The 12,290-nt window shown below is 37.1% G+C and overlaps 1 protein-coding gene across 1 annotated transcript in view; it reads right to left on the minus strand.

Moving 5' to 3' along the window:
• The window catches only part of SCLT1 (sodium channel and clathrin linker 1), an 87,491-nt gene that overhangs the window by 52,863 nt on the left and 22,338 nt on the right, over nt 1-12,290 (minus strand). Inside the window, exons 7-8 of the mRNA XM_072405823.1 lie at nt 6,248-6,383; nt 5,507-5,629 (exon numbers count right to left, since the gene is read on the minus strand). Of these exons, the coding sequence (XP_072261924.1) occupies nt 5,507-5,629; nt 6,248-6,383 (259 nt within the window). The remainder of the gene's footprint in view (nt 1-5,506; nt 5,630-6,247; nt 6,384-12,290) is intronic.

Raw genomic sequence — 12,290 nt, forward strand, 5'->3', positions numbered from 1 at the left:
AGTTCAATAACCCATAGCATCAAGAAATTATCTGCCTAGACACAATGCTGAAATCAAACTAGGTATTGTTTGTTACAGGTAACTGCACATCGCTGATTTGTACAATACAATCAAATAAATTATTTTGTTAATGGTCTTTGCATCTTTCACCAGGTGCATTGCACATAAACAAAACTAAGCAAGATATATCAGAGATTAGAGGAAAATTGCTTCATTATGAATGTTCGATCTGCACTCACGGTGATAATTTTGTCAGAGTAATATATACTCCAACAACTGCATTTCCAAAATATACTTTATATTGATTACACCATTTCAGTCTGTGCTGCTTATGCATGGGGTAATTTAATATCTCATTAAATAGCAAACTAATTATTACTCAGTCTTTTGTGAAAATTGATAAAGACCACTCGGTGACTGGCAACACTGAATTTTGTCTTGCAGTCTGGTAATTTAAGAAACACAGGGCTGCCATTCCTTAAGTCCTTCTTTTGTCTGACTGCTATAATGATCCAACGGCAATTATGATTTATAGATCACTGACAGAAAACTTTTTTATGTAGATCATAAAGAAAGCAGGCTGTAGTCAGAAGCCCTGACCTGCATACCTGTTCCTGTGAATTAGAAAGCAGTCAAGCCTTTAGATAAACATGAGAGCCAGGAAACTAGAATTTACAGAAGTGAGTAACAAGAACAGTCAAGTTTTTTTTATGACAAGGTCATGTGAACAACATAATAATGAAATGGTCAAGGCTAATGTCCACAGACAGATGTTGTACCTGCTAAAGAATGTGTATTTCTGGCTATCTCTACCCAATAGAACAGCCCTACATAACGGAGGTGGGGGTCTGATCTTTCTCTTGCTGCTATTTCACTTTAATTTATCGGCCCTTGAGCCATCCCAACCCTGTGAATGGACGGTGAAGTAGCCCACTGATGAGACATTTTATTGCATGAGAGAAAATAGATTAAAGGGGAAATAATTCCAGGTCAAGATTTCGGATAGGTAAACAAAGACTGAGTAAATGAGGAAAGATGCCTCAACTAGTTAATATTTATTATTTCATTAAACTAAAACACTTTAGCCAACAAAAAACCCCTGCTGTTTTCCTTCCTCTTTACAATAAACTTTTAAGTAATCCAAAGAACATCTTAATCAGGTCTCAAAAGCGGGCTGAGTGCACCTGAAATGACCTTTTAACCATTGACAAACGTCCTTTGTCTAGGTAGCCATGTGATACTAAAACATGGTAGAAAAAAAAAATACTGAAAAAACTGTGCTTCTGAAATAAAATCTTTAACAATACATGAGATGTAAAAAATTGAAACTGGCTAGATCGAAACACTAGTGGAAGGTATGGGGAAGGAAGATGGAGTGAAATAGAAGGAAAGGAACAGAGGTTGCCCAGAGTTTCCTTATGGATCATATGTCCCCTGAGGTGACAAAGGACTATTCCTAGTACACTGTGACTTTATTAACCCTTTAGTATAACTGCCTTTATTAACCATCTAGATTACTCTCCATTAATAAAGGCTACTAAGGCTTTGTACAAAGAGCTGTGAAATTACACAATACACTTTGTACAGTGTAGGTGGGGAGGGTCTGATTTTCAAGTAGTTGCTGCTTTTTCCTTTAGTGCTGATATTGTTACAGCTTTAGGAAACTTAAAGCCAAGAAAAGTTCATGTGTAGCAAAAACATATGCTGAGATCTCCCATTTGGCATTCACACGCACAAAAAACTATGAACAGTCATCCTGGCACAGAACTTGGAGATGGGTGGTTACTCAGCAGTGGTAAAAGGCTGGCACGAAGCAGCTACTTTACACAAATTGAAAGGACCTCTGTTTCTCAATACGTAGCTCTACTGGGATCACAATGCATACTGCAAAAACTGTACAAAGTACAGTTTTCCATAACAACCACATTTCACACAATTTATATACCTTACCTGAATCTGAAAATGATGGACTACTGCACTCTAATCATAGTAGTTTTTATAATAAAGAGCTTTTTCAGATATATGCGTTTCTATACAAACATGTATGTTCATGTTGATGAAAATGTTACACAAAAACAGATTTAACACTTTTCGTGAAGAAACAAAATAGCTGACCAATAATATTCAACACATTCATAAGCTGCCGTAGGAAAAAGCATCAGGGACTATATGCTGCATCCTGCTGGAACCTATAGACAAAAGAAATGTTGTCTGATCATGTAATCATTGTATCACATGCACAGGTAACTTACAGGATGCTCAGATTCTAACTGTACATAGATTTATTTAAAAAAAAATCTCAGATTTTCATTACTTCTAAACTGTACCATTTCCAGAAAGTTGCAGAAATCATGAAAAATGTGTATCAGAATATGTGGTAATACCATAGGGTTTCCATAGTATGATAAAATTGTGGATGCCTAATAGAGCAGTAGGGAATTATTCCATGATTTGCAATGTATTTAATAGACGGAATTCTCTACACATATTTAAATGAAGATAGGTGGTTTAATATTTGGGAAGCACTTTCATTTAACCAATATTTTATGTGCCTAACATTGCGTATATCTTTGAACTAAGAAAAGACACAGGCTCCTTTACAATGCATTTATTAAAGCATTTCATTCCTTGCTAAGGGTTAAAAAAACAGCACCAATTTTTATGAGGAAAAACCATTATTAGCACCCAACACTAAGCTATAGAATCAGATATGAATAAATATGTACAGAGGCAAATAATTTTATGCTGTGAAATCATTTCAAAATTTCCTCCTAATAACCATAAAATTATTATATTTAAGCCAATTGCCCCTGTGTCAGCAAGAATTACATTTTAATTAAACAATGCTGTATTTCTGGGAAACATCCTGAGATTGAAAGACCTTCAATGCCCTTACCTTAAAAATTTAGGTGATTGTTCTATAAGGCATGGTACAATCCTGAGATTGAGCTAACATAACTAGGCGAGCATAGGATTTCACTAATACACACTTATGTATGCTAGCAGTCATTACCAACTATTCTTTTAGTACTCCAGTGACCCCCCAATCCCTACTGACAGTGACCTTCTCTAATGTTACCCATGTATAAAGTGATCTTTTAATCTTTTCAGTAGGAAAACAGTTCATGCTTCACTGCTCTCTAAATGACTGCAAAGCACCATGCACACACTGCAGCTTTTACTAGCTTACCTGTACAATTGTGTCAATAGCAATAATGGGAGCTCGAACAAATATAGTGCCATGTGAAAGTATTAGTCCCCTTGTCCTGTTTTATTGTATTACAATGTGGAATTAAAATTGGCTTTGATTAGGATTTTATTTAGTGGACCTAACAAAATAGTCTTAATTGTTGAAGTGGAAAAAAAATAAAATAACACTATATATGATTTTGTCTAACCATTTCACTTCACAAGCCACATTAGTCCTTTAGACTTAATCAAAGCGCTAGATGATGTCACATGATCTCTGTATACATATATAAGGCAAAGCGTTTCTGAAAGACGCCAACCTCCACACAACACCAAGTAAGCAACGTGAACCAAACAGCAAACAGCAAAAAACTGTGGAGTGCAGATCAAGGTTGGGATGTACAGCAGTGATGGAAGTATCTACCCATAGACCACCTTAAGCCATACACACCACAGAGCTCAGCTTTAATGACAAGTTTGGAGTTTGCCCAACAGCATGTGTCAGACTTCCCACACACATGGAAGAAGACTCTCAAGTGACAATAAAACTTAGCTCTTTGGCCATCATAGACATCATAAGCCATGTGTGGCACTTTCTATCACCTTGAGCACACCATTCATACAGTGCTGTATAGTAGTGGTGCATGGCACAAAATATAGGGCACTTCCTGAGGAACCCCTTTGTCAGCCTGCCAAATATTTAAAACTGGGACTAAGGTTTACCTTCCATCAGGACAATGACCTACACATACCGCTACACTGGAGTGGTTTACTGGGAAAGATTTAAATGTGTTGGAATGGCCTAGTCCAAGCTTAAATCTCAATCCAACTGGGACTCTATGGGCCTGATTTATTAAAGCTCTCCAAGACTTTCATAAGTGAAGCTGGGTGATCCAGCAAACGTAGAAATAGATTTTTCAAAGTTGTTTGCTATTTTGAATCCTGGACCAGATCCATTCCAGGTTGCTGGATCACCCAGATTCACTGATGAAAGTGTAAGCTTTATTAAATCAGGGCCTATAAATTACAGATTGAAGTACAGCATGTAACTTATCTAACTTGAAGGACTTGGAGCAGTTATGCCTTGAGGAATGGGCAAAAAAATAACTGGCTAGATGTACTACATCACAAAGTACTGACTTTGGGGGGGTTTGGTGAATTCATATGGCCAATGGTCCAGGATTCAAAACATTTGCTCACAAATAGCAAATTACTTTGAAGAAACCTATTTCAGGTTTGCTGGATCACCCAGCTCCACTGATGAAAGTTTATCCTCTTCAACCTTGGAGAGTTGGGGAGTTTTCTTAAATCAGGCCCATTGCATTACAGTCAATTAGCTGTACAAAAAAAATGCCTAACTACACAATAAGAGTAAAAAAGTGTAAAATGCTGAGCACTGCACTACAGACTACAATGTGCTGCAGCAAACAACCAAAGTTGTTATGGTAGAACTAATTAACACATGGTAAAATGGGAAAGCAATGTGTAATATACTGTAAACCATAATCTCCTCAGAAATCACTTTACCTGAGATGACAGCATAACTGAACCCTGATTACCTTACTGAACTTTGAATATCATAGTTGTGCATTGTACTTCTAATAAAAAGTATTTGGGCTAATGGTAACTTAAGATATCATGTACAATAAATATTATTAATTATGTGCACCCATTTTTTTTTTTACAGTTGCAAAATGGAAACATTTATTTTAGGACCACTCAGCTGAAAATGAGTTTTTATTTGTCTATTTAGTTTCATCATTTTGAATAGGTGCAGAATGGCCTTTCCCATATAAATGTACCCAACCATCAGACTTTTCTTTTAATGTTAATGCACACGGCAGCCCTTCTCAATCCTGTGGGTAAACCGTACATATTGTTGCCTTCAGCACTCACAGAACAGTACGGCTTACCCATAGGAATGGATGGGTATGACTGCTTGCTGGGAGGGCCATGCAGAGCCAGTGTTTCTTGTCAGGATAATAATATATTGAACTGCTTTTGTAAAAAATTTTTTAAGTAATCAACATTTTGAATGTCTATCCTGGCAATGTAATATAAATCACACAATGCACCTGACTCAAAATGGCCTTGTGTGGTCATTTGTTAACGCACAGATTTCTGCTGGTATAGAAATGTTCACAGGATTCCCTGTTACTATAATTACCAGTGAGGAGGTATTCCAAACCATAAGTCCAGACATATTTCTATTCTTCATAAATATGCTTGCTGTAATTTTCATAAATATTGATCACTTTTCTTAAGTTTTGTCCTTCTAATTGAAAGTAATAAGTTGTAATATTTTCTTCTCTGTTACCTTTTGCTTCTCTCTTTCTGCCACGTGTATGTGTGCATTAGTCATGTGTCCCTGGTACAGCTGCTGCAGGCGATCCATTTCTTGTGAAACCATCTGCCACAGTTCTAATGCATGCTCCTTTTCCTAAAGAATGAATCCACAAATTACTTTTTATTCACTTCATCAATACAGCAGCCTTCAGAAAACACTGAACATCTATATTCACACTAAACATCTATAATCAAACCACCTATAAATTATTCTGCTTATCCCACCTTAGATATACTATGTTAATATTTATAAAAAGGAACAAACAAAAGAACTTAGCAGTGATTTCCTAAACTACGATTGAAGTTACTTGCTAAGATATTGCCTTCAGGCAGGGGGCACTGTTGTTTCAATTATTTTCACTATTCAAGCTTAGTCAGAGGTTGATGGACTGAGCAAGTATATTGCTGTACCTTGTGTACTCCAGATAGAATTTCTATTCTAACACCATATATGAAGAGCTAATTTAATAGGTCACAGATGTTTCGTGAGTTAGTGTACATCTGTGTGGTTTAAGAAAGCTGTGCCAGCAGAGCTAAAATAGCTCTTACCAAAGTCATAAAGAAGCTTTATTTCTTTGATTTTTTTTTAGCTTATCCTGGTTTAGCTTTGTGGGAAGAAAGGAAAATACTCACAGGTGAGATAGCATCAGGGCCTTGAATTCAATTAATGGGGAAGGGGGTTTAGAATTAATGCAAAAGGTTTCCAGCTTACTTGATTTGCAAGTTGTAGTTGGTCCTGGAGGTTTTTAATCAATTCTTGTTCTGTAAATGCCTCACTAGCCAGGGCAGCGTCTGTAGGGAGAGATTCCAGCTGCTTCTCCAGGGACTCTTTTAATTGTTGGTGAAGCCTATGAGAAAGAGCAAATCCCCTGAGCATGGTGAAACCTCTTCCCACCCCATCACTTTACAAGTAGTGTTTTGTAGCTATCTGTGTTACGGAACCTCTAATTAACTTTCCACAGTTACAAGAACTGAAGGGGAATTACACAATTACATTATTCACATTATCAGCTTCATCTGATGTTATGTACAGTGTGTATGATGGCTTCATTAGTGCAAGACTCATAAAAATCTAGCGACTCTCGAAAGTTGGCAGGAAAGACATTAACAGTTATAACGCCAATTAGAAAGCTCTCTGCCAACTAGAAAAATCCCACATCTGTATGGCTTATAGACATATTAAATGGTGCAAATATTGTGTAAGCTGTATACACTGTAACAAGGTGGAATAAAAAACAAATAAGTTAGTTAGTGCAGCTATGGCAAACAAATACTTAACAGGTTTCAAAAGGGCTTTGGTAGGCTTTGGTAGAATTAAAGCAGAACTCCATTGACAAAAAAACAGACCAGTAAAACAAAATAAAAAAAGGGCCAGTGACTGCAAAACTTTAGTCTGAAGCTGTCATCAACATGAAAATTTGCCACTAGATGGAGAAACAGCCTGTCACCCACTTTCTGTGAGCCCAGACTATTATGGACACACCATCTGGAGATGCATCATCACATTGGGCTCACAGTATGCAACACAAAACACTCATATCAATATGTGAGCAACATTATGCAATGTACTATGGACTACCTGACATTGGGGAATATTAGAAAGGATCCATGACATCATTAAACTTAGCTATAGTTGTCACCCCTCCCAGAAGACAAGATCTATGTTTACATCAGAAATTAAAAGGCTGTCACATCATATCACTGCTGGTAGGTGAAAGCAGGGAGCTGAGCTACTGAGAGAAAAACTTTAATAACTTCAGCTCTGCTGTGAACATTGAAAATGATTCAGTGACTGCAGATGCCAATGGTGATTTTTTAAAATTAAAATTAACCCATAGTTCAGCTGTTGTCCCAGGGGCAGCTGTTTGGGCAGGCATGATCTGACTGCATGCCTTGTGCTGTATAAACCTAAACCAGGACTGAAGCGCTTTTAGGGTATCCACTACCATCAGAAGAGAAGCATGATATGTTCCATTGCCAGCCTGATTTTCGGAGGTGCAAACTTCAGAACAGTCTTCTATATGATTGGTAAATCACTCCTCAAGTCACTGACACAGGATAGTTATGTAAGTACGAAGTCCTAAATACAGACATATACTATACAGTTGAAATGAAAATGTCTATGCAGTTTTACCTGCCAAAAGTAATTGTCATTCTCTTCAGCCACTATTGAGGCTCACTTACCCTTGTCAGCCTGTACAGGATATTCCCAACATTATCTCCACTGCCATTAAAGCAATAGAGCTTGGTCACAGTCTTTTACTAGCTATGGAACAAATTGCAGCACATCCAGAAAAAGTAGGTATGTGTAAGGGATGTTATGAATACAGTGCAGAGCTTTGGCCTTAAATCTTTAAACGGATACCTGCAAATGCATACTAGGGCCTTTCATTTTCATAGGAAGCCCATCCATATCCTAACAGATCAGCTTTTTAATGAAGTGAAATTGGGAAGGATATGTAGTATTAATATTAATATAATTATTACACAGTATTTATATAACGCCAACATATTACACGCACTTTACAAAGTCCATAGTCATGTCACTAACTGTCCCACAATCTAATGTCCCTACCATAGTCAGTTATGTCATTAATACAGTCTAAGGGCAATTTGGGGGGTAAGCCATATAACCTAACTGCATGTTTGTGGAGGAGGCTGGTGGGAGGAAACCCACGCAATCATGGGGAGAACCTGGAAACTCCATGCAGATAGCGTCCTGGCCACTGGAAAGGCCAGAGTGCTAACCACTGAGCCACCTTGCTGCCTATGTATGTACATGTCTAAAACTCTCAAGCAGAGGTTGTGTGGAGCCAGTCAAGCCACACAGACAAGCCCACTTATCTTTAAACATGAATGTGCTAATATGTAGATAATAATGAAACATCCTCAAACACTAATATTTCCTATCACATAAATTATCACCATGCATTCACAGATGCTTTTAATAATTCTACACAGTATCTAGGGAGTGTTAACACTTAAGCATAACCCAAGTCAGCAGCTGAAAATCAATGATCTAAAGTACCCTTATTTGAACTAAAGTAGTGATGCCGCCCCTACATTTGATGGAAAAAACATTTCCTGTCACTGCTAAAAGCCAGGGAGAATCTTTTTTTTGTTTTGTTTTTCAATTCTGACTGCAGAACAGGTAGTTGGAAGGTGATTAGTTTACAAGTAAATGTTTCTTCTCCATATAGCAAATGTTTTATACATTTACTCCCCAAAAAATAGTAATTTGATGAAACAACTTTCCCGACTCACTATGCAAAATATATATACATTACTGTTAGAGAAACTCTTCAGCCAAATTGCTACAATTTATATTTTCAGGGCTTTATTTGATCTATCAAACCAACCTTTCCTTCTACTTAAAAAAAAATTCTTTTTTTTTTTAATTCATAAGAGATGGAGCATTCTGCAGACAGCCAGATGTTAATAAAGTAGACTAGGTCCTATTTATCAAAGAAGCTGTATAATTACTGTCTGCAATGCTATATTCAAACTTGCACTCTCCAGATGTCATTTTTTATTGCAAGATTCAGTGTGATTAGTGGCTATAGTGCGTTCTCATTTCAGATACAAATAAATAAAGCCAACTGTCTCATTAGCTGAGTGTACCACTCTGGCAATGACCTGCACCCTGCAGGATGTCATGGCTAATGTAAAAGGTATTTATTCCTCTTTTATGCAATGTTGAGTTCAAAGTGGCTGAGGTTTGGGAAATGCTCCATGGCAACTAAAAAGTACACAAAATTATTATCCAGTATATTGCAATGCTTCAGTCACATTACTTATGTTGGTAATAACCTGTGTAAGCCCATCATATGAAAGGGCAAATGCCATACAAGTAAAAGAAACAGGAGAAAAGGTAAAATGTTAAAATGTCAATGCTGAACCTCAACGGCTCCTGACAGTGCTTACTGCTGCTGAAACACACATCATGTTCCGCTATCAGAGGGACAAAGTCTTATTAACATGCACATTTTTGCATTCAGTAAATAAATTAAACACTTTCGTTTATTAAAGAATGTTGCTCATATAACAATAACCTCTAAAGGAAGCATATTAAAAGGAGCCCCCATGTTTTAGCTTTAAAGTTGCAGGGATTGGGTACTCATCTTGAATGCACATTAACCCTGAAAAGTGTAGATAAATAAAAATGTGAAAATACTGTAAATCTGGTGCAGTAATACCCTGATAAACCGACACGTTTAAAGTTCATCCATCATATAAAACATTAACATTGTCTTACACATATCAGAATCCACTGGAAGCTGGCTTGTCCAGATAGAAAGTGTTCAGCAAAATAGCACAAGGAGTTTCTGAGCAGTGAAAAGGTCCAAGCTAAAGGGAACTGCCAAGTGTTCACTAGAATCCTTACAGGATGCACCTTGCTGTGGATGGCTACCAGATTGCTGCCTTTGGATACAGCTGTACCTGGGCTATTCAGGACAGTAGTCTTTTAAAAAGTTTTAGCATTGGCACAAACCGGAAAATGCTGCCTGTCATACCAAAACGGGGAACCGGCACTGAATCAGAGGGACAGTAAGTGCTAGAATCACTTCATCCAAAATAAATTGAGGTTTAAATCATACCTCTCAAAATGTTGTCAACAAAGTTCAATTGTTCAACTGCTTTCAGAGTGGATAATAGTACTTTTATTATTTGCTTCTCATGGAAGCACACTGAACCCCATGTGTCAATGTGACAGAACTGTGGACTGTGAACCGTCCTGTCATGTAACGTAGGCCATCTCTGGAAGCCAAATTTAAATAGTAGTATAACACAATTAAAGAATTCAGGCATTTCTAAAAGGAAGGAATACTAGTTTTTATTATACATTCATGTTGATTCTATCTCTGACTACTGTTTAATTTAGCAGCACTGACTCTATTTAAAAAAAATGAATTTGACATACTAAAACATTCCCTCGTGGGGAATCTTCCAGGTTCATGTGTTTCAATGATAGTAATTGATTCTCCAGCATGGAATGTTTCAGTGAATGTCAGATTCCCTAATTTATAAACAGACTGTTCAGCATAAAAAACAAAGAGTGACAATATTAAAGCCAATCTCTAAACTACCAAACTTAAAAATGAACTTAATCAGTTACACAGATATCACCTAAACCTGTCCAAGAAAAGTAAAAAATGAAAATCAGATTGTTTATGGAGTCAAACACCAGAGGACCCATTACCAATGTTAGGTTTGGTCTAGTCTTGTTAGTTTCTATACATGTCATTGGCATACTCCTTGTTAATAAAATTGACAATGTTTAACCTTGTAATTTGTGAAGAAACCTTTATTAAGCTTATACTGCTCCTTTTACAGGTGTAAGATAAAAGTGAGAGCCCCCTGACAAAGTGGTGTTATGTTGAGAATGTGAAGTTCTGTGGTGTTAGGAAACACTTAAAGGTGATTTCAATTATAAATTACATGCAGATTTATTAATATATTCCTCCTTCTTGATTGTTCACATATATTCTACTACTGTGGGATATTTTATTGGTAATAAAATAAAATGTAATATGTATAAATTTTCTCCCTGATGTAGTAATATGAAGGGGTCAAGACATTTTTGTGGCCTCTTGTGCTTGACACTTAGGTGAAAAAAAACAATGGCTGGCTTGGCGGACTTTTATATCGAATGACTGTCCAAAGTCTGATGCAAGTGGCACTGAAAGAAAATAAGTGAAGGAAGCTATATCCTTGCTTGGAGATTTTCCAGTAAATTGTTAATCTTTGTATCTACCCAAAATTAGTATAAATCTTCTTTAAAGCAGTAGTCCCCAACCCTGGGCTGCGGATCACTGCTGGTTTGTGGTTGGTGAGTTGAGGGGCCGCAAATGACAGGAGTCAGAAGCCCTCCTTACACAGCTCTAAAGCTAGTGACAATGTGACAGCAGTGCAAGCAGCGGGAGTGCGGGCGGCTCTCCTCACACTGCTTACACAAAAGCTGCTGAGAATGGCAGAGCAATGTTGTAGGACTCACACTTGCCAGCAGCTCTGCCACCTGACAGCACACCAGCAACATTTTATTCTGTTACCAGGCCCTGCTATGAGAAAGGTTGGGGACCCACTGCTTTAAAGATAAGTAGGGATGGTATGTTACAAAATATGAAGAACTCATATACAATGTCTGTGTAAGATGCATGCATGCTAAAAATGTTTTTTTTTTAAGGTTTTTAAAATAAAAAACTAAATGAGAAGAAATAAAGAGAAATATTTTTACAGTATTGTCCTGTACCAAAGTTGTAACTGGACAGTTCACAGTGAAGACTTACAGGCACTAAGTATATTTTTATGAGTGCAATATATAGTAAGCTATAAAATTATAAGTAGTTGACCCTGCCTTGTGTTACCTGCAGTGATGATCAAACACAATAAAGCTGCAGTTTAAAAAATGTTTTATGGTGCGCTTCAGGAACATGTAATAGCAGCCTGTCATCTACCTCTAATATTACAATTATAGGGATAAGCAAGCTGACTTGCTTCCTCTTGTTATGTATGACCACAGCTGGTATTAGGCTTTGCATTTGTCAAACACAAGAGCAAATGTGACATTAGGAAACTACAGACATGACACCGGGGTCATGTGACATCAATAGCCCTCATATTTTCATCCCCTGGAAGCGGCTTCATTTGTTTCCTATAAACAATTTCATGCTTTCACACTTTAAATGCTTCAAGTCTGTCAACCTAAAATGTTCTGTCAATCCTATTACAGGCTGGACATGCTCACAATCAAAAAC

The sequence above is a fragment of the Pyxicephalus adspersus genome, chromosome 3 (genome assembly GCF_032062135.1).
Source record: "Pyxicephalus adspersus chromosome 3, UCB_Pads_2.0, whole genome shotgun sequence".
Lineage (NCBI taxonomy): Eukaryota > Metazoa > Chordata > Amphibia > Anura > Pyxicephalidae > Pyxicephalus > Pyxicephalus adspersus.